Here is a 27,186-nt window from a genome sequence, read left to right on the forward strand (position 1 = left end):
ACGAACCATCGCAGCGGCCGGGAGCCATGTTGGAGCGGCGGGAGGCGGCAGCAGCGTCGGGGTTGCTGTGGTGGGGGCGGCAAAAGCCGGGGCCGCTCCCCAAAGGGACTCTGGCCGCGGAGTAAATGGTGCCCAGAGGGTGGCGGCGGCGCGGAGCGACAGGCCTAGAGGCGGGGACCAGGGCGGCGGCAGGGCCCCGGGTGGGGGCCCGAGCAGCGAGGCGGGCCCAAGGCCTGGACCAAGGCGGAGGACAGTGGAGGCCGTGTGGGGAAGTAAGGGGTGATGGCGAGGCGGCAGCCGTGGTGGGGTCTCAGGGGGCCGACCACCCGGCTACTCCTGCTCCTTCTCCTCCTCTCTTTGTTCCCTCCTAGCCGGGAGGAGCTGGGGGGCGGCGGGGGCCAAGGTTGGGACCCGGGGGTAGCTGCTGCTACGGGGCCAGGGGCGCGGATCGGCGGCGGAGCCTCAGCTCTTTGTCCCGAGTCGCCCGGGGTCCGAGAGGATGGAAAGCCTGGCCTGGGAGTCAGGGAACCTGTCTTCGTGGGGCTCCGAGGGGGAAGGCAAAGCGATCAAAGCGGTCGAGGGCCCCCTGAGCAGCCGGGGTTGGGAGCGGAATATGGAGTCAAGACATTTGGCAGCCGCGGGCAGGAGACAGGACAAGGACCAGGGTCTCTGTTATGCTGGCGTCCAGAGGTCTCCTCTTGCGGGCGGACAGGGCCGTTGCAAAGAGATAGTCTGTCGCCAGAACGTCTTTCCCCAGGGGTCCCGGGCCCAGAGAACAGCTCTCCCTTCCCTTCGGACCTTCGTATTCGGCCCCGTGGTTCCCACCCGGTGTTCTCCCAGAGGAATACTGGGACAGGCGCCCCCCAAAAAGTGGGAACCACGCGCTGCTGCGGGAAACTGTGGGCGCCGGGGCGCAGGGGTCAGAGCGAGAGAATCGCGACATCCCAAGCGAGGAGGACAGGGCCCCGGCTGGACCGCCCTCCCGGGGCCGTGGGATCCGGGCCCGGGCTGGATTCAGCACCTCGCAAGGAGAGGACAGCTTCCGCATCTGTTTCAGCACTGCGAGAGTCCCGGACAGCTCCCGAGCCAACGCCCGAGCGCATGCGCTCCCGCGTCCTCTTCCGCCCCCGCTTCCTCCCGCAGCGCCCGGGGCCGCGCCCTACTGGGGGCCTGACCGAGCATGGAGCCTGGAGAATACCCCCAACGAGCCGGGTTCGCCCCCGTCGCGCCGCGAACCGCCACCCACAGTTTCCGCAGTACAACTACCAGGCACTGGTGCCCGAGAATGAGGCGGCGGGGACCGCGGTGCTACGCGTAGTGGCGCAGGATCCGGACATCGGCGAGGCCGGACGCCTAGTCTACTCGCTGGCTGCGCTCATGAACAGCCGCTCGCTAGAACTGTTCAGCATCGACCCGCAGAGCGGCCTTATTCGCACAGAGGCTGCTCTGGACCGCGAGAGCATGGATCGCCACTACCTGCGCGTGACGGCGCAGGATCATGGCTCGCCGCGCCTCTCGGCCACCACCATGGTGGCCGTGACAGTGGCCGACCGCAACGACCACGCGCCGGTATTTGAGCAGGCGCAATACCGGGAGACGCTTCGCGAGAACGTGGAGGAGGGCTACCCCATCCTGCAGTTGCGTGCCACAGACGGTGACGCGCCCCCCAACGCCAACCTGCGTTACCGCTTTGTGGGGCCGCCAGCTGAGCGCGCCGCCGCCTCTGCCGCCTTTGAAATTGATCCGCGCTCAGGGCTCATCAGCACCAGCGGTCGCGTGGACCGCGAGCACATGGAAAGTTACGAGCTGGTGGTGGAGGCCAGCGACCAGGGACAAGAGCCCGGGCCGCGCTCTGCCACTGTGCGTGTGCACATAACCGTGCTGGACGAGAACGACAATGCGCCCCAGTTTAGCGAGAAACGCTACGTGGCGCAGGTGCGCGAGGATGTGCGCCCCCATACGGTGGTGCTACGCGTCTCGGCTACCGACAGGGACAAGGACGCCAACGGACTGGTGCACTACAACATCATCAGTGGCAACAGCCGCGGCCACTTTGCCATCGACAGCCTCACGGGCGAGATCCAGGTGGTGGCACCTCTGGACTTTGAGGCAGAGCGAGAGTATGCCTTGCGCATCCGGGCTCAGGATGCAGGCCGCCCACCACTGTCCAACAACACAGGCCTGGCCAGCATCCAGGTGGTCGACATCAATGACCATACTCCTATCTTCGTCAGCACGCCCTTCCAGGTCTCAGTCCTGGAAAACGCGCCCCTGGGCCACTCAGTCATCCACATTCAGGCAGTGGATGCAGACCATGGAGAGAATGCCAGATTGGAGTATTCCCTAACTGGTGTGGCATCTGATACACCCTTTGTGATAAACAGTGCCACTGGCTGGATCTCTGTGAGTGGTCCCCTGGACCGTGAGTCTGTGGAGCATTACTTCTTTGGTGTGGAGGCCCGAGACCATGGCTCACCCCCACTCTCAGCTTCAGCCAGCGTCACAGTGACTGTGCTGGATGTTAATGACAATCGCCCTGAGTTCACTATGAAGGAGTACCACCTACGACTGAATGAGGATGCGACCGTGGGCACCAGTGTGGTGAGTGTGACTGCTGTAGATCGTGATGCCAACAGTGCCATCAGCTACCAGATCACAGGAGGCAACACTCGGAATCGCTTTGCCATCAGCTCCCAGGGGGGTGTAGGTCTGGTGACACTGGCTCTGCCACTGGACTACAAGCAGGAACGCTATTTCAAGTTGGTGCTAACTGCATCTGACCGTGCCCTTCATGATCACTGCTACGTGCACATCAACATTACGGATGCCAACACTCACCGGCCTGTCTTTCAAAGTGCCCACTACTCAGTGAGTGTGAATGAGGATCGGCCAGTGGGTAGCACCGTGGTGGTCATCAGTGCCTCTGACGATGATGTGGGTGAGAATGCTCGTATTACTTATCTCCTGGAGGACAACCTGCCCCAGTTCCGCATTGATGCAGATTCAGGGGCCATTACACTGCAGGCCTCACTGGACTATGAGGACCAGATGACCTACACACTGGCTATTACAGCTCGGGACAATGGCATCCCACAGAAGGCAGACACTACTTATGTGGAGGTGATGGTCAGTGATGTGAATGATAACCCTCCACAGTTTGTGGCCTCCCACTACACAGGGCTGGTTTCTGAGGATGCCCCACCTTTCACCAGTGTCCTGCAGATCTCAGCCACTGACCGGGATGCTCATGCCAATGGCCGGGTCCAGTACACTTTCCAGAACGGGGACGATGGGGATGGAGATTTTACCATTGAGCCCACCTCTGGCATTGTCCGCACAGTGAGGCGGCTAGATCGGGAGGCGGTGCCAGTGTATGAACTGACTGCTTACGCAGTGGACCGAGGTGTGCCCCCGCTTCGGACTCCAGTCAGCATCCAGGTGACGGTGCAGGATGTTAATGACAATGCACCGGTCTTCCCAGCTGAGGAGTTTGAGGTGCGAGTGAAGGAGAACAGCATTGTGGGCTCGGTGGTAGCCCAGATCACTGCACTGGACCCTGATGAAGGCCCCAATGCTCATATAATGTACCAGATTGTGGAGGGGAACCTCCCTGAGCTGTTCCAAATGGATATCTTCTCTGGAGAGTTGACAGCACTCGTTGACCTGGACTATGAAGCTCGCCAGGAATATGTGATTGTTGTGCAGGCCACATCAGCCCCTCTGGTCAGTCGGGCCACTGTGCACGTCCGCCTGGTTGACCAGAATGACAACAGCCCTGTGCTCAACAACTTCCAGATCCTCTTCAACAACTATGTATCCAACCGCTCAGACACTTTCCCCTCAGGCATCATTGGGCGCATCCCTGCTTATGATCCTGATGTCTCTGACCACCTCTTCTACTCCTTTGAGCGGGGCAATGAGCTGCAGCTGCTGGTGGTCAACCAGACCAGCGGGGAGCTTCGACTCAGCCGCAAGCTAGACAACAACCGCCCACTGGTGGCCTCCATGTTGGTGACTGTCACAGGTGAGGGGCGGGGGTTAATCAAGTGAGCCAGTGACCTCAGCCTGTCAGGTCCTCAGGGGCCCCGCAAGGCACTTCAAACCAACGAGGGATTTTCAAGCCTTCCAAGAATCCCTTAAGCTCTGGTTTCCTGCACCCCACAGGATCTGCTTCACAGGTTAGGGTCATATAGTCTCTGTTTAGGGTCTTGGGCAGTCTCCACAGAACCCCAAAGAGTCTAGGGCATTAGCAGACCCCATAAAGACTGTAAAGAACTGTCTGCTGACTGTAAAGAAACGTCTGCTTGTTAATCTAGGGATAGCTCCCCTCCCTCTGAAAGGCTAGAGGTCCTGGGGTAATGCTCTGGAGGTGCCAGGAAAAGCCAGTATAGGCCAGTCAGCCCACACCACATCCCTGTTCACATGAAGGGTTACTTTGGGTCTGGTATGACCCTCAACCCATCTGTGGAGGAGAGGGAGGCCAGTAGTTTAGTGGTTGGGAACAGCAGTTTACTCTGGCAGCCTCAGGCAGAGAGCAGACCTGGCTGCTATTGAAGGGGCTGACTAAGGCCCTGCCCTTTGGGGAAATGTCCAGAGGTCCACCCGCCTCTTTTCTGCAGCCATGTCCCCAGGCCTTCACAAGCTGTTCCCTCGTAGGAGAGCACAGGCAGGAGAAGCTCTTGCAGTCCTGAATACTGGAGGCTGAAGGGATTGGGAGAGACTTTACCAGTGCTTATTTCCCAATTCTGGAGCATGGACTCCTGGCACTGCCAACGAAGGCACATTCATCCCTCAATTCACTGGACAACCATTGCTGTTGGCCACCCAGTGTGTACTAGGGTCTGGAGACAAGGCATATAAGCACCTCATGCTCATTTCTGGGGGTGGGCACTGAAATTGCAGGACCCAGGTCTGGGGTGATGGGCAGCTTGCTGATTCAAGGATGCTGAGGAGGAGGCCAGAGTCCAAGGCCCTCCCGGAGAGAGGGAGCTTGCTGACCCAGGGTTCTGGGGGATGAGGTTGAGTGGTCACAGGGTTAGGGACCCTTCTAGTGCCCTGGGAAAGCAGGTGACTGACCAGAGATAGGGGATGGGTGATCCCTGACCTAGAGGGATATTTTTGGAGGGCATGTTTTGCTGGTTCTGCAATGCTGGGGATGAGAGGAAGGAAAGTCGGTGGTCAGTGGCCTTGGTTCCTCTTTCTGTCCTGATTGGCCTGCTGACCATGATAACGTGGGGAAGGGTGGGTTACTGATCACTTAGGGACCTTCTTGTGTGCTTTTGGAGGAATGACTTGCTGACCCATGGGCACTGTTGGGACAGAGAGGGGGTTGGTTGATCCCTGGCTCAGGCCCTTGCCTGTGTTGGAGGGAGGCAAGACGAAGCAGCAACTTGTTGACACCTTGATGCTGAGAGAGTTGGTGATCACAAGCTTCAGACCTCCTTGTGTCCTGGCATGGTCAGCCTGCTAACACAGAGGTGCTGGGGGACTGAGCAGTCACTGGTCCCAGCCCTCTTATGTCCCAGGGAGGAGCAGCCGCTGACCCCAGACTGACCACTTCCCCCACTTCCGCCTGCAGATGGGCTACATAGTGTAACGGCACAGTGTGTGCTGCGCGTGATCATCATCACGGAGGAGTTGCTGGCCAACAGCCTGACCGTTCGCCTTGAGAACATGTGGCAGGAACGCTTCCTTTCGCCACTGCTAGGCCACTTCCTGGAAGGCGTGGCCGCAGTACTTGCCACACCCGCCGAGGACGTCTTCATCTTCAACATCCAGAACGACACAGACGTGGGGGGCACCGTGCTCAACGTGAGCTTCTCAGCGCTGGCACCACGCGGGGCCGGGGCTGGATCTGCAGGTCCCTGGTTCAGCTCCGAGGAGCTGCAGGAGCAGCTGTACGTGCGCCGAGCCGCACTTGCCGCCCGCTCTCTCCTGGACGTGTTGCCCTTCGACGACAACGTATGCCTGCGCGAGCCCTGTGAGAACTACATGAAATGTGTGTCTGTGCTGCGCTTTGACTCCTCTGCGCCCTTCCTGGCCTCCGCCTCCACGCTCTTCAGACCCATCCAGCCCATCGCAGGCCTGCGCTGCCGCTGCCCCCCAGGCTTCACGGGAGACTTCTGCGAGACGGAACTCGATCTCTGCTACTCCAACCCTTGCCGCAATGGCGGCGCCTGCGCGCGGCGCGAGGGCGGCTACACCTGCGTCTGCCGCCCGCGCTTCACAGGTGAGCAGGGCGCGGGGCTGGGTGAACCTGCAGTGCAAGTGAGGATTGGGCACCACTCTTGAGCCAACCGGGGTCGATGTGGGCGCCGTTAGTCCAGAAGCGGTAGAACCTGGTCCAGAGGGAGCCTAAGACCGCGAAGAAATAGAGGCTTTGGTGGGGCCGAGGTAGCGAAGGAGGCGTGGCCCTGGGCAGAGGCGGGGCCCTGAGGTCCGCGGTAGTGGACAGGGCGGGACCATGGGAGGGGCGTGGTCGCAGCCAGGCGGGGAGGGAGGGCGGGGTCAGGTATAACTAGGGGCTGCCCCCTTGAGGTAGCTGGACTTTTCAGAGGTCTTGGCGCTCGCCTGGAGCGCGTGGTCTTCGGAGGGGCGGGGCCCGCTGGCGCTTTGGCGGGCGCGGTCTTGACCGCCTCTGACCGCGGCTTGACCCCTAGGCGAAGACTGCGAGCTAGACACGGAGGCCGGACGCTGCGTGCCCGGCGTCTGCCGCAACGGGGGCACCTGCGCCAATGGGCCCGACGGCGGCTTTCGTTGCCAGTGCCCGGCGGGCGGTGCCTTCGAGGGTCCGCGCTGCGAAGTGGCGGCTCGCTCCTTCCCGCCCAGTTCTTTCGTCATGTTCCGCGGCCTGCGGCAGCGCTTCCACCTCACGCTGTCCCTCTCGTAGGTGCCCGCCCGCATCTGCGTGCCTGCACGCGGTCCCCACTACCTTCAAGACCCAGATTCCTGACGGCCCCACCCTGGCGTCCCATAGGACACCGCCCCCTCCCCTCCCTCTCTCACCACTTCCTCTCTCACCCTAGCCTGGGTGAGCTCCCTCAAACCTTCTTGTCACAGGGATGGTGGGTGTGAGGAGGGGTCCGGCTTGTGACGCGCCCTCCCCCCCACCCAGGTTCGCCACGGTGCAGCCCAGTGGGCTGCTCTTCTACAACGGGCGCCTGAACGAGAAGCATGATTTCCTGGCCCTGGAGCTCGTGGCTGGGCAAGTGAGACTCACATATTCCACCGGTGGGTGCCCCCACGGACTAGTGTGGGCGCGAGTGTGTGCATGTATGGGTGAGATGGCTGAGGGGTGCAAGCCCCACGGGCACACCTGAACACACACCTCCACGCCCAACAGACAACAGTGAGGACCACTTTCCCTATGGGAAAGCCCATCTCTCCACGAAGTGTGTGCTTCTCCTACCTGTCCAAAGGCACTCTGGTCCAGCCAGCGTGGCCACCAGTGGGGGGAGTTATCTGATGCATCCAGGGTCACCCTGGGAGTAGCTGTGCCTTCACGACTGGGTGGGAGGAGAAGGGGGACTTAGCAGCTCCAGACAAGCCTCCATACACATCCACCCCACAGGTGAGTCCAATACAGTGGTCAGCCCCACAGTTCCAGGGGGCCTGAATGACGGGCAGTGGCACACAGTGCATCTGAGATACTACAACAAGGTGGGCACCACCCTTGGCATGGGAGTATGGGGGGAGCTGGGATGCCAGGTTCTGCCCCTCAGGGATCACCCTGGGGGTCCTGTTGAGTGGTGTGCCTGGGTCTCTAGCCCCGGACAGATGCCCTGGGGGGTGCTCAGGGCCCCTCCAAGGACAAGGTGGCTGTGCTGAGCGTGGATGACTGCGACATGGCTGTGGCTCTGCAGTTTGGTGCTGAGATTGGCAACTACTCATGCGCGGCTGCTGGCACACAAACAAGCTCCAAGAAGTGAGGCCCCCAGCCCCTGATCCTCAAGCCCTCTGCCTTCCAAAGCCCACTCCAAGCCTTCCAATATTGCCTACCAAAATCCCCATCCTTCCCCAAACCACCGTATTTCCCTCTCCCCACTAGGATGCTGAAACCCCACCTCACCTTAACCTCTCTCTCTGTGTTCTGCCCAGACTGCCCACTCCCACACAGTCCCCAGGCACCCACTCCCCCAAAGGTTCCACTCCCCTGGTCTCTCTAATGCCCCACAGCCCACCTGACCCCCATCCCCTCCCCCAGCCACCCAAATGCCTCCCTTTTTCATCCTCATCCTCAACCCCAGCCTCTTCCACCTTTCCCCAGACCATCTGCCCATCATAAACTCTCCTTTGCACCCCCACAACTGAAGTAAGTCTCCAGTTCCTTCCTCAGCCTGATTTTACCCTCCCCGCTCAATCACCATACCCTCTGAGTCCTACCCCCTCCATTTCCTATGCCCCCCACCAGGAGCAAACCTACCCTGGCCCCAGTCCCACCAATGACCTGGACCTCTGACCCCCAGGTCCCTGGACCTGACAGGCCCTCTGCTCCTGGGGGGTGTCCCCAACCTTCCCGAGAACTTCCCCGTGAACCACAAGGATTTTGTTGGCTGCATGCGGGACCTGCACATTGATGGCCGCCGAGTGGACATGGCATCCTTTGTCGCAAACAATGGCACCATGGCAGGTAGGCCATGTCCTCATCATAGGGAAAGGGTGGAAAGCTATGTGGATTAACTCAAAATCTGATCTCCTCCTTGTCTCCTTTCCTGGCAAGCAGAATGCTGCAGCCTAGCCTTTAGGACCTGAGTCCTACCAATTCTACCCCCCGAGAGAACATGGGGCTAAGATCATGGCCACTTTCAGCCCCCCTGGACCTCTGTGTTTTGCCCCCACCACCACCACCTTGTGTTCTTACCTCCTCTATGTACCTTCCTCTCCCAGGCTGCCAGGCCAAGCTGCACTTTTGTGACTCAGGCCCCTGCAAGAACAGCGGCTTCTGCTCAGAGCGCTGGGGTGGCTTCAGCTGTGACTGCCCTGTGGGCTTCGGAGGCAAAGACTGTCGGCTCAGTGAGTGGGCAGCGTGGGGCAGGAGGAGCCTGCAGGGTAAATTCTGTTCTTGAGGTGAGGCCTGTGACCCTCCTCCTTTTATCCCACCAGCTATGGCCCATCCCCACCATTTCCGTGGCAACGGCACACTGAGCTGGGACTTTGGAAATGACATGGCTGTGTCTGTGCCGTGGTACCTGGGGCTGGCATTTCGGACACGGGCGAAGCAGGGGGTCCTGATGCAAGTCCAGGCTGGGCCACATAGCACAGTCCTCTGTCAGGTGTGTCTGTCCTCCTGACCCCTCCCTAGACCCTCAGCTCTCAATCTCTAATGCACCAGCAGCATTCCTGTGGTTTCAGGCCTGGTCACACAGCATACTTCTCTGCCAGGTGTACTGACTATACTTGACCCTGCTCTGGACCCGGGCCCTTGACCCTCTTCCCCACTATCATATCCTCTGCAGGTGCAGCACACCAGCATAGCTCTCTTGTGCCACCTGCACTAATCCATGACCCCTCGTCCTGACCTCTGCCCCCTAACTTCACTCTCTGCTGCATAGTGTCCCTGGGCACAGTGCTCTATGTGCCAAATATAGCCTTGTCCCTGATGTACTGACCTCTGATATTCTTGACCTCTGAGCCCTCTGATCTCACCTCCTGATACTCCTAGCCCCAGCCAAACTTGGGGCTCTGACCCCAGGGCTGTGCCTCTCTACCCGCAGCTGGATCGGGGGTTGCTGTCTGTGACAGTGACCAGGGGCTCGGGCCGTGCTGCCCACCTCCTCCTGGACCAGGTGACTGTCAGTGATGGCCGATGGCATGATCTGCGGCTGGAGTTGCAGGAGGAGCCAGGTGGCCGGCGGGGCCACCATGTCCTCATGGTCTCATTGGACTTTAGCCTCTTCCAGGTCTGACCTCTAACCCTGGGGTGGTCCATTCTCAGCCTTCCGACTAGACCCACCTCATTTGACCCCACCTCTAGTCCTCTCACTTCCCTCCGTTGCACATAGTCTGATATTCTCCCCCGAGTCCCCCTCGTCATGTCCTCGCTCTGAGCCCACTCTGCTACACCCTCCTCATGTCAGGGAGGCTACGCAGATTTCTGGCCTACTCTTGGGGTACCTCTGCAGCTAGCACTTTGCCAAACTTCTGGAAACCTCTTCTGGTCTCCTGATCTTCCCAGATCAAAGTCATGGAATTTTGGGGTCTGTTCTGGGTCCAGGAGAGAAGGGCCAGTCTGAGCCCAGCTCTGGACTGAAAACTTCCTGTCACCCGTCCGCCATGCTCCAGCAGGTCCTCCATACTCGGGAGCATCTCATTTCCAGACCAGTCCTCTGGGCCAGAGGGACAGAGCATGGTAGTGCAGGATAAGGTCTAGGATAAGGCCAAGACTGACACTGGGGTAGGGCAGGGGTCCATCAGGTCCCCCCCACACCCCCAGTGCTGACTGTCCCCTTCCTCCAGGACACCTTGGCGGTGGGGAGTGAGCTGCAGGGCCTGAAGGTAAAGCGACTCCATGTGGGAGGCCTGCCCCCCAGCAGTGAAGAGGAGGCTCCTAAGGGTCTGGTTGGCTGTATCCAGGTGAGGGTCAGCATGCGAACATGATATGGGGCAGTAGGGTGAGTGGTCAGAGATCAGAGGTGCCTTGGGACCTGAAATGCTGCATTCACACGGGGGTTGGCATAGGGGTAGTGGTGACCCAGAGCCATCAGAGACAGGTCAAGCCTCTCTGTGCTGTTGGAGGTGAGAGTCTAGCTTAAATTATCAAGGGTCATTAGAGGCCTGTTTCAGGGACAGCATGATTAGGGGTCCCATGGGGCCACTGAATTGGGATCATTGGGTCAGGGTCTAGGGTTTGTAGGGAAATTGCATGTCAGGGGTCATCAGACCAGGTGGCTGGCTCTGCTGGACTTGGGGCTAAGGTGCTTTGGCATGGGTCTCACTCCTTGCTGGCTGTGTCCATAGGGAGTATGGCTTGGTTCCACGCCTTCGGGCTCCCCAGCCCTGCTTCCCCCGAGCCACCGAGTGAACGTGGAACCTGGCTGTGTCGTGACCAACGCCTGTGCATCTGGGCCCTGCCCACCCCATGCTGACTGCCGAGACCTCTGGCAGACCTTTTCCTGTACCTGCTGGCCAGGTGGGGCCTGGGTTGGGGCAGGGTGATCTGGGGCTCGTGGTGAAGATTGGGGGACCTGGAGAGCCTGGAGGAGGCAGGGACTGAGAAGGACAGGTGCCTGCTTCCTCCCATGCTCTGTGGCCAGTGTCCTGAGCTCCCTGACCCAACCTGCAGGTTACTATGGCCCGGGCTGTGTGGACGCCTGCCTCTTGAACCCCTGTCAGAATCAGGGGTCATGCCGGCACCTCCCTGGGGCCCCCCATGGCTATACCTGCGACTGTGTAGGTGGCTATTTTGGGCACCACTGTGAGCACAGGTAAGGGGCTGGGGGCTGAGATGATGGAAAGAGCTGGTGGGAGTTAGGGAGGGTCACTGAGATGTGGTGGAGGCGTCTCACGTGGCTGTCCACCCCAGGATGGACCAACAGTGCCCACGGGGCTGGTGGGGGAGCCCAACGTGTGGCCCCTGCAACTGCGACGTTCATAAGGGCTTTGACCCCAACTGCAACAAGACAAATGGGCAGTGTCACTGCAAGGTGCGCCTGTCCCCATCCCCTGACCTTTTAACTCTTCTGTAGACATGTTTTGTGATTCTTATCCAGCTTGCTGACCTCTGCCACCTGATTCAGCCCCTGACCTCTTACCCCTATGCCGTGACCTAACTGCCATCTCTTGTCCTTGACATCTAACCCCTCTCTTACGTTTCATTTGAGGCCAGTCTTCCTTCTGGCCTGTGAGCACTGTTCTCCTGACCCTTTGCCCTTGATTCCACTCATTCCCCAAGCCCTGACCTGAGACCCCTACCTTAAGCCCTGACCTCTGACCTCAGGCCCCTGACCCATTCTCAAACAGGAATTCCATTACCGACCGCGGGGCAGCGACTCATGCCTCCCATGTGACTGCTACCCTGTGGGCTCCACCTCACGTTCATGCGCCCCCCACAGTGGGCAGTGCCCCTGTCGCCCAGGAGCCCTTGGCCGCCAGTGCAACAGCTGTGACAGTCCTTTTGCAGAGGTGACAGCCAGCGGCTGCCAGGGTGAGCAGGCTCCACCCAGCTCCATATGTAGAGGGCTGGCTCTGGCACGCTGTCACCAAGTCCCATGGCATGCTTGGCTTCTTGGGTAGGGGCTCCGGGAGGCTTCTCTGAGGGAGACCACTTACACCCAGGCACTCCCACATTTGCCCCAAGTATTTTGAGGACCTGTCACAGAATCTAATGGGCCAGCTCCCATGAGGCCAGCAGCAGAGTGGTAGGCAGTGGGCCTGGGGTAGGTGGGGGGCAGTGGATGTAGCTTTCCCTTGCTCCAGCCCCTGGCTGCCTGGCTCAGTGCCTCCTTCCTCCCTAGTGCTCTATGACGCCTGCCCCAAGTCCCTGAGATCTGGTGTGTGGTGGCCTCAGACCAAGTTTGGTGTCTTGGCCTCAGTGCCCTGTCCTCGGGGGGCTCTGGGTGAGTACCTGGGGGACAGGCAAATAGCTGAGGGTCGGGGTAGGCCTGACCTCCGACTTGCTGGAGCCACCTCTTTTCCTGAGTTGGTTGGCCTTGTTCCTACAAAGAGGTGGGAGTTGGGTAGGGGTCGATGTGGGCCCCTCCCTACCTCTTAGGGGCTCTGGGTCCCTCCCCACATCCTCATTGAGCCTCCATCTGTTTCTCTTGGCTTCTGGGCAGGATTGCGGGGTGCAGGTAAGGGGTACGTGTTTGCTCAGGTGCGCTGCCCCCTCCCACTGCCAGAGCTTTTGCAGATCCCTCTTGCTGCCTGAAGTCCCTGCAGACCCCTCCTCACTGCCTGAGGTCTCTAAAAGCTACTCCCAACTTCTTGAAGCCCCTGGAGGCCTTCCTACTGTCTGAGGACCCTGGGGGCCCTTCTCTGATGCCTAAAGTCCTCAGAGACCACTCCCCACTGCCTGAGGACACCCCCTCCCCACACACACACTTCCTAAGGTCCTTGTAGACCCCTTCTCAGTTCCTGAGGTTCCTGCAGGCCTCTCCCTACTACCTGAGGTCCTGAAAGACCCCTGCCCTCTGTTTGAGGACCCCACAGACTCCTCTCTGTTGCCTGAGGTCCTCACAGAACCCTTCCCGCTGCTTGAGGTCTCTGCAGTGGCTGGACAGAGACTGTCTGCGTGTGCATGCTCTTGTGCGTGTCTTTCTGTGCCTGTGCACGCGTCTGTGTCTGTCTTTTGGGGAGGGGGTTCTGTGTTTAAGTCAGGGGGCCTCTTGCTGGTGGCTACAAGCTCTCTTAAGGCCCAGGTCAATTCTCATTCAACTCTAATTCCAATCTCACAGATAAGGGAGAGATGGCAACAAAGTCACCACTGGGGCAGTTAAAATTTGTGTGAGAACTTTCACCCCCACCTCATTTTGGTCACAAAATTCTCCTGGGGGCGCACTGTGTATCTGTGTGTTTGTCCTGGGCCACACATCTACTCGTGTGCAGGTGTGAGCATTGGTTTGTGTGTTCTTGCCCTGGGCTACATGTCTGTGAAGCTGTCCTGGCCTGTGTGTGTGTGTCTGGGTGCACATGCACACACACAGTCCTGCCCTTGTGTTCTTCTTTATGTCATGGTGGTTCGAAATGGTCCATAGACCCCTCAGGAATTGACTGACAAGCTCCTGGGGCCCATCTGGGCTAGGGGCTGGGGCTTTTCTATCCAGGGGTCCAGCCATGGATGCCTACTACCTGGTCTCTGCTTCAGAGCTCCCCCTGGGGTAGGGGAGGGTGCTGTGGTCACCTCCTCAATGAAGGTGTCCAGGCCCCAGGCCTGACAAGGGATCAAATGCCTTCAGGAGCTGCCGTGCGGCTATGCGACGAGGACCAGGGTTGGCTGGAGCCTGACCTCTTCAACTGTACCTCCCCTGCCTTTCGAGAACTCAATCTGCTGGTGAGACTGCCCAGACCTTGCCCTGCACTCAAGACCAGCCCTGGCTCTGGCCCTGGCCTCAGTCTCCCCAGGCCTGTGCTGGGCCCCAGACATCATGCCCCAGCCCTTGACCTTCTTGTGAGGCTTTTGAGAAAGGCCTAAGGGACCACAGAGCGACCATCCCCATCTTTGTCCTGGCAGCTGGATGGCCTAGAGCTGAACAAGACAGTCCTGGATACTGTGGAGGCTAAGAAGCTGGCTCAGAGGCTACGGGAGGTGACTGGCCACACTGACCACTACTTCAGCCAAGATGTCCGAGTCACTGCACGCCTGCTGGCCCACCTGTTGGCCTTTGAGAGTCACCAGCAGGGCTTCGGGCTGACAGCCACACAAGACGCCCACTTCAATGAGGTGGGGCTACACCTTGGGCTCCCGATCCCCTGGCCCTGACCCCCACCTCTCTGCTCAGGCCCCTCCCGACCCCGGGGAAGTGAAGGCCCTGGATTCTCTCTCTCTCCCCTTGTTCCCTCCAGAGCCATACCCTACTGGGACCTCTCTGAGCACCTGGCCAGACCCCTCAGGCATGCCCTGTCCCCTCACACATCCTCACCTGGCTGGGCCCACTTTCACCTCCCTCCTCCCAGAATCTGCTGTGGGCCGGCTCTGCACTGCTTGCTCCAGAGACTGGGGACTTGTGGGCAGCGCTGGGGCAGCGGGCCCCCGGGTGTTCCCCAGGCAGCGCCGGGCTGGTGCAGCACCTGGAGGAGTACGCGGCCACGCTCGCGAGGAATATGGAACTCACGTACCTGAATCCCGTGGGGCTGGTGACACCCAACATCAGTATGTGGAGGGTAGGGTGGGGTGGGGCCGGGGGCCGTGAAAGGGCAAGGACCTGGAGGTCTGAGGGGCTGGGGGCTATTGATGTCAACATTAGTGGCAGGAGGCTGGGCTGCCACCCTCAGCGCTTTGCAGGGACAGGCTCTGCACTGGTAGCAAGGAGGCTGTGGGTTGTGGAACTTAGGTACAGGATGGGAGGAGGAGGGAGTGGGACCCTCAGCACAGGGAGGAGATCCTTGTTGGGTCTCACCCCTCTTCCTCCCGGGCAGTGCTCAGCATTGACCGCATGGAGCACCCCAGTCCCAGCCGGGGGACCCGTCGCTACCCTCGTTACCACAGCAACCTTTTCCGGGGCCAGGATGCCTGGGATCCTCACACGCACGTGCTGCTGCCTTCCCAGGCCCCACGGCCGTCCCCACCTGAAGGTAAGAGCCCTGGGGTGACCCATGGGCCAGATCCTGTTTCCTTGCCCCCCAAGCCAGATGCCATGTCGCCCTCCTGTCAATTCTCCCCTTGCCAGACCCTCCCCCTCACCATAAGTGATCTCGCCCAGGCCTTGATAGTCAGGATCCAGCACTGGGGGGACCCATGTGTCCTTCATGGGCTCCTGCTCTCCGCACCCACCCTGGTTCTGGACCTGCAAAGGGAAGAGATTCCCATGCTTGATGCTGGGTTGGGTTCAGAGCTGCGTTTGTGGGTGCTTGGGATCAGAGGTCACTGACAGTGACTCCTCCCCCTCCTCTGGCAGCTCTGTCCACGAGTGGCAGCAGCATGGAGAACGCCACCACCTCGAGCGTGGCCCCCCCGCCAGCCCCCCCAGAGCCCGAGCCTGAGCCTGGGATCTCCATCATCATCCTCCTGGTGTACCGCACCTTAGGGGGGCTGCTCCCTGCCCAGTTCCAGGCCGAGCGCCGGGGTGCCAGGTATGAGTAGAGTTACTCCCAGGCTCCTCACCCTTGGGCTTCCCGCAAGCTTCTCCCCAGCCTAGCACCCCCTTTTTTGGTGGACAAATGAGCAGGTTCACAATCATACAGAGAGGCTCCTGCCCATGACTTTGGGAGCCTTGTCCATGCTCGGCTCTGTGTGAATCATGTTCTGGGCAGTTGTGCAAATGAGGAGATAGACACAGAGCCACAGCTGGGGTCAGGCACATAAAGGATACAGGAGCCAGACAGACAGGCAAACTGGCCGATGGAGATAGGCAAAGACTGGCTGACTGAAGGAGGTCAGCCAGGGGTGGAAGGGAAGGCACTGAGAGGCAAAGTCTGTAGCTGCTTGGGCTTCAGACTCCAGTGTGGGCAGCGGGTCCGAAGCCTCTCAGCTGCATTTCTGCAGAACCAGGCCATGGACCCCTGGTCTTGAAGCAGCCCAACAGAGGCTAAAAGGGTTCTCAGAAACAGCATCCACTCTAGGGCATCTCAGACTCTGGGTGGGCCATGGCAAGTGACGTGAAGACAGTGAGGTGGGCAGCCAGAGCCTGGGGAGGTCAGCAGTGCCCAAGCCCAGGTGGGCTGTCTCCTCAGGCTTCCCCAGAACCCTGTTATGAACTCCCCGGTGGTCAGTGTGGCTGTGTTCCATGGACGCAACTTCCTAAGGGGTGTCCTAGAGTCCCCGATCAGCCTGGAGTTCCGCCTGCTACAGACAGCGAATCGCAGCAAGGCCATCTGCGTGCAGTGGGACCCGCCTGGCCCGTGAGGACCTCCACTCTGGAAACCCTTGGTCCCCCTGGTAGCCCCTGGGAGGCCCAGCCTGCCCCTGGGGCCCCCAGCAATGCCCCTGTGCACCCAGACCCATGAGGAATGCTGCTCCCCAACTCCAGGCACCCTCGGCCCCTCCCACTGCCTCTCACAAACCCCTGCCTGGCGATGGGGCACTCCCCAGAGGGGATGGTAGGTCTGACTGCCCTGTGGCCACAGGGCGGACCAGCACGGCATATGGACAGCACGGGATTGTGAGCTGGTGCACAGGAACGGGTCCCACGCACGGTGTCGCTGCAGCCGGACGGGCACCTTCGGGGTCCTCATGGATGCCTCTCCCCGTGAGGTGGGGCTGTGTTCAGAGTCCCGAGGAAGTGGGAGGGTCAAAGGGCAGGAGTGCCCAATACCCCAGTGACCATCCCTGTCCCCACAGCGGCTGGAGGGTGACCTGGAGCTGCTGGCTGTGTTCACCCACGTGGTCATAGCAGTGTCTGTGGCCACGCTGCTGCTGACCGCAGCCATCTTGCTGAGCCTGCGCAGCCTCAAATCCAACATGCGTGGGATCCATGCCAATGTGGCTGCTGCCCTGGGAGTGGCAGAGCTCCTCTTCCTGCTGGGGATCCACAGGACCCAAAACCAGGTGCAGGGTCAGGGCCAGGGGACCTGTGTCCTGATGACCTCACCTGGTCCAGGAAGGCCTGGGGCCAGAGTTCAGGGTCAGAGATCAGGGGTGCTCAGGTTGGGGCCAGGGTTTGGGGCAGGATGCTGGGGTCAGGTGCAGTGGTTTAGGGGTCAGATGTGGGGCGTGGCAGGAGAGGTCCTGACGCCCCCCAACCCTGCCTTCAGCTGCTGTGCACCGCGGTTGCCATCCTCCTGCACTACTTCTTCCTCAGCACCTTCGCGTGGCTCCTCGTGCAGGGGCTGCACCTCTACCGCATGCAGGTCGAGCCACGCAATGTGGACCGCGGCGCCATGCGCTTCTACCACGCCCTGGGCTGGGGCGTCCCTGCTGTGCTGCTGGGTGAGGGCCCTGCTCACTGGCCTCAACCAGGCCTGTGACCCTTGACCTCCATCCATCACATGGCCTGACCCCTGCCCCTGCCCCCAATCCTGATCGTGACACCAACCTCAATCTCCCTTGCCATTTGCTCAGGGAGGAGCCTGCTCTGCCCCCACCCCAGCTTCTCCCCATACGTGAGAGTCAGCAGCTCTAGAATACATCCCCTCTGTCCTATCTCTTCTCCCCCACAGGCCTGGCTGTTGGCCTGGATCCCGAGGGCTACGGGAACCCTGACTTCTGCTGGATCTCGATCCACGAGCCCCTCATCTGGAGTTTTGCAGGCCCTGTCGTCCTCGTCATCATGGTGAGTGCCCTCCACTCAGTGCCACCTTGCACTCCCCTTGGTGGGGGGTCGCAGGAGGCGGCCCTGCAGCAGGTGTGGTGGTATCAGCTGAAGGGTGCCAGGTGGCAGTCTGCAGGCTTCCTGGGCTTAGCCTCCATTTCTGTTCCTGCCCAACTGGCATGGAGGTGGGAGGTGTGGGGTCAGAGACTCGGCTTCCTCTCCCTACCTCTGTCTCTCTCTCCACCTCCATCTTTCAGTCCCTCTCTCGTTCCCTATCTCTGACTTTTTCTATGATCCTAAGCTCCTCTGTTTCTCTCTCTCTCTCTTTTTTAAATATATTTGTTTATTTGGTTGCACTGGGTTTAGTTGCAGCAGGCGGGCTCCTTAGTTGCAGCTCACTGGCTCCTTTAGTTGTGGCTCTCCGGCTCCTTAGTTGCGGCTTGCTAACTCTTAGTTGTGGCATGCATGTGGGATCTAGTTCCCTGATCAGGGATCGAACCCAGGCCCCCTGCATTGGGAGCACAGAGTCTTAACCACTGCACCACCAGGGAAGTCCCCCTCTTCTGTTTCTCTTTGTTTTTGATCTATGTATTTTGCGTGTGTGTGTGTGTGTGTGTGTGTGTGTGTGTGTGTCTGCATATCTTTCTCACTGGTTCTGCCTCTCTCTCTGAGTCTTAGTGTCTCTCTGTCCCTGTCTCTCTGTCTCTTTCACTACCTCTGTCTCTCTCTGCCCTGCCCCTGTTCCACATGTCTGGCCACGGGTCCAGATGAATGGGACCATGTTTCTCCTCGCTGCCCGAACATCCTGCTCCACTGGACAGAGGGAGGCCAAGAAGACCTCTGCGTTGTGAGTTGGCTGGCTGGAGGAAGTGGGGGATTCCCAGAATGGCAGCCCTCTCCTGGGTGGGGCTTGGGGGTTCCCAGAGCATCCCTGGTGCAGGCTGGGCTCCAGATTCTGGGTAGGGGGATGAAGTCACATCTGCCCTGGCCTGTAGTCCCTCTCTGGCACCCTTGCCTTACTCTGGCCCCACAGGTCTGGCTGTGCCCTGCTGTCTCTCCAGTATCTCCCAAGGCCTGGGTGGCTCACTTTGCCCTTTGCCCCGTGCATGTCCACCTACCTTCCATGCTTTCTCTTATGCCCCACCCCCCGCTTTCAGTCTGCTTTCCCCGTGTCCCCTCATGGTTCCCTGAGTACTCTCCTGGTTCTTTCTGTGACTTCCAGACTTCCCTAGTGCCCTCCTGAGACCTCCATGTTTCTGTGTGAGTTTCTTTCCCTCCACATCCCCTGTGTGTCCTCTTTGTGACCCTGCGTGTCTTCCCATGTCTCCCGTGTGAGCTCTGCGTGACCCTCACATGTCCTGTGTCCTTTCACGTTCCCGCGGCAGGACCCTTCGCAGCTCATTTCTGCTCCTTCTACTGGTCAGTGCCTCCTGGCTCTTTGGCCTCCTGGCGGTCAACCACAGCATCCTGGCCTTCCACTACCTCCACGCCGGACTCTGTGGGCTCCAGGTAACTCTGGCGCCCCTCCCTCACCCTGGACCAGATGGGGCTTCAGTAGGGTGGGGCCCAGGGCCTTGACCCCAGGCCTAGAGCTGACTCCCACCTGATGACTGACACCAGACTACTGCTGATCCTGGATTGACCTTCACCAGTGCTGAGGCTCCTGGCCGCTTGCTGGTCCACATTGACCTTCACTGACGCCAGTCACTCATGCCACTCTGACCTCTCACTGCCTCTGCTGACTTTCCCGGATTCCCTTACTGGGTCCCCCCTTGGGCTTCTCACTGCCTCACTCTAATCTGCAATGACCAATCCCACTTGCTGACCCACGGTGACTTACACCAGCCCTAGCTGACCCCCTTGTGGCCCTACTCTGACTTCTGCCTCATTTCTGACCTCTCATTGACCTTTACTATCCCCTCAATGATCCTTGCTGACCCGCAGGGCCTGGCGGTGCTGCTGCTCTTCTGTGTCCTGAATGCAGATGCTCGGGCTGCCTGGACACCAGCCTGTCTGGGCAGGAAGGCAGCGCCCGAGGAGGCCAGGCCAGCACCTGGGACGGTGAGGGGCTGTCAGGGCCAGGGAGTCAGGGAGGGGGCCCCGGGAGGCCCGGGTTTGAGGCTTCTCCAGGCTGGCTCACACTCCTGTCCTCACCACCTCCCCAGGGCCCCGGGGCCTACAACAACACAGCCCTCTTCGAGGAGAGCGGCCTTATCCGCATCACTCTGGGTGCCTCCACCATCTCCTCAGTGAGCAGTGCCCGCTCTGGCCGGACCCAGGACCAAGACAGCCAGCGGGGCCGCAGCTACCTCAGGTGAGGGGAGGGGCCTTCTCGTGAGGGGGGCACACAGCTCAGACCAGCCCTGCTTTACCAGGTCCTCGGGGTGGCTCCACCCATCTCGGCCATCTGGGCCTCTGCTGCTGCCTCTGCCCCAGATACCTCCTGCCACACACCCAGGGGTGCCTTCAGAGCCATACCACATGCACCTGACTGTTTACTCATGGACACACCTGCGTCCAAAGCACCCCATCACATCCCTCTTTGATGGGGGGGGGGCTCCTGCATTTCCAGGGACAATGTCCTGGTTCGACATGGCTCGGCTGCTGACCACACTGACCACGGCCTCCAGGCTCACGCTGGCCCCACTGACCTGGATGTGGCCATATTCCATCGAGATGCTGGTGGAGGTGGGAGCCTGGCCCAGGGAGGAGGGAGGTAGAGGGTCTCTCCCCCATTCCTCATTCTGCCCCAGATTGGGAGCAGCAGCTGACTATGCTGGGGTGAGCTCCCCCGAGGTCACGGCCCCAGGAAGCATCTACCCACCCAGGCCTGGTTCTCCTGGCAAGTCCCAGCCCTTCTGTCCCTACCCCCACTCCAAGCTCTCTCCCCAAGGCCCCAGCCCCCTTGCCATAGCCTTCCTTGAGACCCCCAAGTCCCTCACCTCCCCTGGCCACCACTGTGTCTTCCTCCTGATCTCCCAACTCCAGGTGCAGACTCTGACTCTGACAGTGACCTGTCCTTGGAGGAGGAGAGAAGCCTGTCCATCCCATCCTCAGAAAGTGAGGACAATGGCCGGACGCGGGGGCGTTTCCAGCGTCCACTCTGCCGGGCAGCCCAGAGTGAGAGGCTCCTTACACACCCCAAAGGTGATGGGGCCCTCTGACCCCATGGGCGACCAAGAGATACCCCATATTCCATTTGGTGTGACTCAGAAAGCCTGCTATCCCCTGAAGATTCCTGGAACCGACTTATTGGGAACCTGGGGTCATCACTGGTCCCCCACATACCTCTCCCCATCCAGCCTCCCAGCAGAGTTCTGCTGGCTAGAGACCCAGGAGCGGCCCAGGCAACAGAAGAACAAGGTCAGGGATGTTATAGGGTGACATGTCATCTCTCCAGCCCCTCCTCTTCCCCACCTCCAGGCTCTATCCACCTCCAGTCAAGAGTAGGGGGAGCTTACCAGTATCCCCCTCACTGGATGATTCCATTGATCTCTGAGACACACTCTCCTATTCCTACCTCTGCTCCATGAGAAAGACCCAGATTTCAGAAGTCATTAGGATTAGGGGGCCACTGAGTCTGGATCACAGGGGTTGTGAGTCACTGGGGTGACTCCTATTATCTGCCCTGGCTCCACAGATGTGGATGGCAATGATCTCTTGTCCTACTGGCCAGCCCTGGGGGGATGTGAGGCTGCTCCCTGTGCTCTGCAGACCTGGGGCTCTGAAAGGCGCCTGGGACTGGACACCAGCAAGGACGCAGCCAACAACAACCAGCCGGACCTGGCCCTGACCAGTGGAGATGAAACCTCCTTGGGTCGGGCCCAGCGCCAGAGAAAAGGTATGGATCCCTGACTTTGGCCTGTGCCTCAAGGACCCTGGGGACTGCCCATGCCCTGAGCCAGGGGATTTCATCCTCCTAATCCAAATAGCCTCACAGGGATCCTGAGAGCTTCTCTTGCTCTGATATGGGTGTTTCTGTTCCTCTAAGCTGCTTCACAGTCCCAGGGGACGGCCTCATCCTGACCTGAGAATTGCCTGCCCCGCATACCCTGGCCTGCACCACGGAGACCCCAGAGGCCACTCCTACCTCAACCCGGGGGATTCCTCCCCCTCCCCCAACCCTAGTCTGCTTTGCAGGAGCCATAGGGGCTGCTCTGCCCCAGATCTCAGAACTTTTGCTCTAACCTGGAAGGTTTCTGCCACCTTATCCTGCTTTACAGGGGCCCCAAGGGGTTGGCCCTGTCCCAACTCAAGGGGTTTCTCCCTTCACCCCTGCATCACAGGGACCCCAGGGACTGCTCTTGCCCCAACCCTGGGGATTCCTGCCTCTTTGACCCTGGCCTGCATTACCAGGACCTGTGGGCTGCACCTCCTCTGACCTTGCCCTGACCCCTTCACCACGGGGACTGCCTCTGTCCTGACCCCGGGGATTACTGCCTCACTCTTACCCCTGTCCTGCAGCCTCTCTGGGATTCCCAGGAACGGCCTCTATACCCCCTCCCCAAAGGGTTTCTGCCCCCAACCCTGTGTCACAGGGATTCCAGAGGCTGCTGCATCCCTAGACCCAGGGAGTTCCTGGCCCCCATACACACACTGTCCCCCGTTTGTTCCTCCCACAGGCATCCTGAAGAACCGATTGCAGTACCCGCTGGTGCCACAGACCCGGGGCGCCCCTGAATTGTCCTGGTGCCGTGCAGCCACCTTGGGCCACCGTGCTGTGCCAGCTGCCTCCTATGGTCGCATCTATGCCGGAGCGGGCACTGGCAGCCTTTCGCAGCCAGCCAGCCGCTACTCCTCCCGAGAACAGCTGGACTTGCTCCTCAGGCGGCAGCTGAGCCGTGAACGACTGGAGGAGGCCCCTGCCCCTGTTTTGCGTCCCCTGAGTCGGCCAGGTTCCCAGGAACACCTGGATGCCGTGCCAGGCCGTCTGGAGCCCAGGGATCGGGGCAGCACCCTACCACGGAGGCAGCCACCCAGGGACTACCCTGGTGCCGTGGCTGGCCGCTTTGGGTCACGGGATGTGCTGGACCTAGGGGCGCCCTGCGAGTGGTTGAGCACGTTGCCCCCGCCCCATGGTGCCCGGGACCTTGACCCACAGCCCCCACCTCTGCCCCTGTCTCCCCAGCGGCAACTCTCAAGGGACCCCCTCTTGCCATCCCGGCCCCTGGACTCTCTGTCCAGGAGCTCGAACTCAGGGGAGCGGCTGGACCACGTGCCTAGCCGGCACCCCTCGCGAGAAGGCCTTGGGCCACCCCCGCAGCTGCTCAGAGTTAGGGGAGACCCAGCCAGTGGCCCTAGCCACGGCCCCTCCACAGAACAGCTGGACATTCTCTCCTCCATCCTCGCCTCCTTCAACTCCTCAGCTCTCTCCTCCGCCGTGCAGTCCTCAAGCACACCCTCGGGCCCTCACACCACTGCCACACCTTCCGCCACAGCCTCTGCACTTGGGCCCTCCACGCCATGCTCTGCCACATCCCACAGCATCTCGGAGCTGTCACCCGACTCAGAGTAAGCAGGGTCCGGCCACCTGCTCAGACCCCCATCAGTTTAGGGCAACCTCCCACGCACCCTGCCCTGTATTCTGCCACAGAATGGGGTGGGGTTTGGCAGAGAGCATGGGCTACCCCAGGCGCTGCGCAGCCAGGGCGCCACAGCCTGAGGGCAGAAATCTGGCAGCGAATGGGGTGATTAGCAAGAACTTGCTGGCTGTATGACTGGGGCCTGCACCTCCTAGACTAAGGAGGAGAGTGAGGTGCCTTCCAAAGGGCTTGAGCTAGTGGAGGGGCGGAGGCAGGAGCCAAGGCCTAGAAGCGGGAGGTAGCATGGTATGTGGAAGGGGCAGGGAGGCGAGGAGGCTTTGCTTGGGAGGCTTTGCTTAGGGTGTAGTATGGGATAAGGAGGGACCAGAAGTAGTGCCAGGATGTAGGTGCCTTACATGCCAGGCTGAAGAACTTACTTTGAGAGGAAATCATTCATTCACCTACACCTTCAGTCAATGTTAAGTTCCTCCTGCCTATGGGCACTGTGGGGTAGGACACACAGGAATTGAGTTGGGACCCGGTGCATCTCAGAGTAGGGGATGGCAGACATACCTGGGAAGCAGCTGGGTACAGGAGTCAGAGACGGAGTGGGGAGGAACCAGGAATTACCAGGTCTTGGAAGCCAAAAGCAGAGTTGAGTTTTAAGAAGGAGGAACAGCTAGGTCAGGCTCTGTGGAGGTCTGTAGGGTGAGAGGCTTTCTGTAGGTGGAGGGAAGGAGACCCTGGGTTTGGGGCAGGAGACCAACAAAAAACCTGAGCAGAGCTGGGGGAGAAGACAGGAAGGAGAGAGGGGCAGGAGATTTGGGGGCCTGGTGCCCAGGGCTCTGGAAGGATGCTGAGGTGGGGATGAGAGGGAGCTGTGAGCACCACCTGGGTCCTCCTGCAGCCCAGCCTTAGGGTCTGACTGTTGGGGGAGGGCTGGGGTAACTGAGCAGGGGTTCAGGCTCTGGATTCACACTTGACCTCTCTGAGCTTCAGTTTCCTCATCCGCAAAGTATGTCTGTGGTAGCAAACTCTTTGAGGTGTGGAGATTTTTGAGACAAAATCTGTTAGGTGCTTAACAGAGTCTGTACATAGTAGGTGCTCACTAAGTGCTTAGAGAAAAGATATAGGTGGCCAGCCAAGGGGCCTTGCTGGTGAGTCTGGGGGTCCAGAATGGGTGAAGTGCTCTGAGAACCCCAGAGTGGGCATAAGCACGCTAGGGACTGAGAGGCGAAGGTGATGGGGGAGGTTGCCCAGGTCCGGTTTGGTGGGGGAGTCCAGAGGCACCTGACTCTCAGCAACCACCTTCGATCTCCACATTTATCTCTGCAGAGTTCCCAGAAGTGAGGGTCACTCCTGAGGGGCAGACGTGCAGGTGAGGACCAGCCGAGGGCGGTGGAGGATTTGGGCTAACAGAAGAGACTCCAGGGGTTGGGGGCTGACCCCATGGCAGCCTCCTATACCCCCGCCCCCCAGCTCTCTCTGCTGCTGCAGTGCTGACTGTCCATGCCCGTCTGTGAGCATGTGAGCAAGTGTGTAACAGGTGCACGGAATGAAGGAGCTGAAGGGAGGACTTTTATACGTTTTGTACCTTTGTAACCAGAGAAATATGCTTATGTTATTTTTCAGCTTTTCTGTCTCCCGGGGTTCTGAGGCTGGGCTGGGAGGGGGAGGGGGACAGAGGGAAAGAGATGCAGAGTTTCACCCCATTTGGGTCCCTGGCAATTTAATTGTTCTTTCATCTTATTCAGACAGGAGGGGTAAATGCTCCCCCCCCGCCCCATTCCCCGGTTGATCTGAATATTGTCAGGGCCCAAAGTGCAGAATTAGTCTTTGCTTTTTCTTGGATGTCCCACAGGCCAAACTTTTGGGACTGGGGGTTGGTCTTGGAAACAGGGGTCCTCTGACCTCCTCACAGGGGCTCGCTCATGCCGCCCCTCCCCGTGGATGTGTGTGTTTATTATGTGGAGTCCCTGCCACTTACTGCCTTATGACCCAGGACTGATGCTGTGGAGCGCTGGTGGAGCAGCAGATGTCATGTTTACAGATCAAGGCTTCCCTTTCTCCCATGGGGAGGGGCTCAGGCCTCTATTCAGACATTCCTGCAGAGGGTGGATGGAGGGGTCACAGCCCCTGCCCCTGCCGTGAACAAAAGTTGTCTGTGGTGCCATTTAATTCCCTGACACTGCCCCTGCTAGAATTTATTCTGAAGGGTGGGGTAGGAGGGGGAGCAAGGGGAGCAAAAACAAGGGAATTAAAGACTCAGAATGTAGGTGCCACTGCCTCCCATGTTTACAGGAGCCTCCCTGGCCCTAGGCACCCGGGCTGCAGGAAGTGACTCTTCCATCCCTCCTTTATTCCCTTGTAAAGGGAAAAATGACTGTTAGGACCCTGTTCACAAACTCTCACTTTTATTACTTTGTCTGATGTCCAGAACTGGGGACTTTTAAATTTTGTTACTTTGTTTACAGGTCAAGACTTAAAACATTCTTCAACTTTGTTTACAATTTAAAACTTTGAACTTTTACACTTTGTTTACAGTTGAGAATGTTTTTTTCCCTTCGTTTACAAGTGAAAGGTAGAGAAAGTGGGAGAGGGGCTTGGAGGACCCACCTGTGAGGACCCTGAGCCTGGCCATCTTGAGGGGTTTCTAACCCCTAGCCCTAGCCCCAGGCCAAAGGTCAGCCCTGAGTCTCCTGCTGAACAGCAGGCCCAGAAGGCCTCGAGAGTAGGCATCCTCTTCCCACTGGGAACAGTGGCCATGCAGGGTTGTGGAGGGTCCCTGCAGACACCCACCTCCTTCATGCATACTCTTGGGAGGCAGTTTCCAAGGAGATTAAAAGTTCTACTTTACTGACTGGTGCCAAATCCCGCCAGCCAGGACCCCAGCTCTCCTTACCCAGAGTGACCCCAGCCCTTGAAGGGTTGAGGGGCCTGCTGTGGGGAGAGGGGGCTGTCCTTGCTATGTCCTAGGTTCTGTAGATGCCCTTCTCTGGGGGTACCCCCCCCCCCCGCTCCAGCCCAGTGGCTCCTTTTCCTGTCTGTGTAAATTGTTCCGTGAAGCCGCGCTCTGTTTTGGGAATAAACTTCTATAGAAAATGGTTATTGCCTCATTCTGTTTGGGGGTGGGGGGTAGGAGAGTGGCTATGAATGATTCAGGCTGGGCTGACCTTTGGGAGAAATCTGAGCACTGCCCCCTCCCCCCTCCCCAAGAATATTCGGCTATTTTTAGCTCATTTCATTGGAGATTTGGACCAGGTTTCTATCTCTTTCATCCTGAATTCTGTCCCTTCGCCTTGAGGTTGGGCCTGAAGTGTGAGCACAGGTGCTGAGAGTAAGGCCTGGTCAAGGCAGCAACATGATGGCTTCCTCAGTCCGCAAGGCCTGCAGCCCTGGCCTGGCATTTGCCCTGGCCTTCAAACCGACCCTAGGAACTGCCCTCAGCCCGTTGACAGCACTGACTCCCCGCCAGCCTCTCAGACTTGGAGCTGCCAGGACATCGCGTTCCTCAAGAACTCGGGCAGAACGGGCCTGTTGCCGGGCCAGTGTTATGTGCGGGGGAGGGGAACCTCGCAGCCTTTAAGGTCTGCGTGCCCAGCGTTGAAGGGAGGCCTTTGAGCCCCTTCGGTCTCAGAGACGTCTCAGGGGGAAAGCCTGAGTGAGGGTGGCGCCCTCAACTGGAGGCTTGAGAGGCCCCATGGACCTGGATACCCCACGGAGAGATAAGGCTCTGGTCACCAGCCGCAACCCTAGACATCCTGCTCCGCGTCCCGCGGGGACCCTCCGCAAAAAGCCGGGACCTGGTGGTATCGGCCCCA

General features: G+C 59.6%; 1 protein-coding gene across 4 annotated transcripts; it reads left to right on the plus strand.

The window, feature by feature from the left end:
* CELSR3 (cadherin EGF LAG seven-pass G-type receptor 3) lies at nucleotides 1-27,057 on the plus strand. 4 transcript variants are annotated; one of them, XM_081247124.1, is made up of 35 exons: nucleotides 1-4,024; nucleotides 5,579-6,229; nucleotides 6,660-6,885; nucleotides 7,115-7,230; nucleotides 7,571-7,659; nucleotides 7,767-7,924; nucleotides 8,466-8,629; nucleotides 8,887-9,012; nucleotides 9,103-9,272; nucleotides 9,714-9,899; nucleotides 10,456-10,572; nucleotides 10,957-11,128; nucleotides 11,282-11,423; nucleotides 11,522-11,642; nucleotides 11,959-12,142; nucleotides 12,453-12,554; nucleotides 13,893-13,987; nucleotides 14,168-14,377; nucleotides 14,611-14,806; nucleotides 15,073-15,228; nucleotides 15,552-15,726; nucleotides 16,327-16,494; nucleotides 16,720-16,846; nucleotides 16,934-17,140; nucleotides 17,347-17,521; nucleotides 17,752-17,864; nucleotides 18,611-18,690; nucleotides 19,229-19,352; nucleotides 19,788-19,904; nucleotides 20,009-20,157; nucleotides 20,416-20,531; nucleotides 20,832-20,990; nucleotides 21,484-21,684; nucleotides 22,466-23,354; nucleotides 24,701-27,057. In XM_081247124.1, the coding sequence occupies exons 1-35, from the start codon at nucleotides 283-285 to the stop codon at nucleotides 24,726-24,728; spliced, it is 9,951 nt and encodes a 3,316-aa protein (XP_081103250.1). In that variant the 5' UTR covers nucleotides 1-282; the 3' UTR covers nucleotides 24,729-27,057. The 4 variants fall into 4 exon arrangements, with proteins under 4 accessions (XP_081103250.1, XP_081103251.1, XP_081103253.1 ...); XM_081247125.1 differs by having other exon boundaries at nucleotides 16,366-16,494; XM_081247126.1 differs by lacking the exon at nucleotides 9,714-9,899 and having other exon boundaries at nucleotides 24-4,024.
* The last annotated feature ends 129 nt before the right edge of the window (nucleotides 27,058-27,186 follow it).

Source organism: Mesoplodon bidens, assembly GCF_964165515.1.
Source record: "Mesoplodon bidens genome assembly, chromosome: 10".
Classification (NCBI taxonomy): Eukaryota; Metazoa; Chordata; class Mammalia; order Artiodactyla; family Ziphiidae; genus Mesoplodon; species Mesoplodon bidens.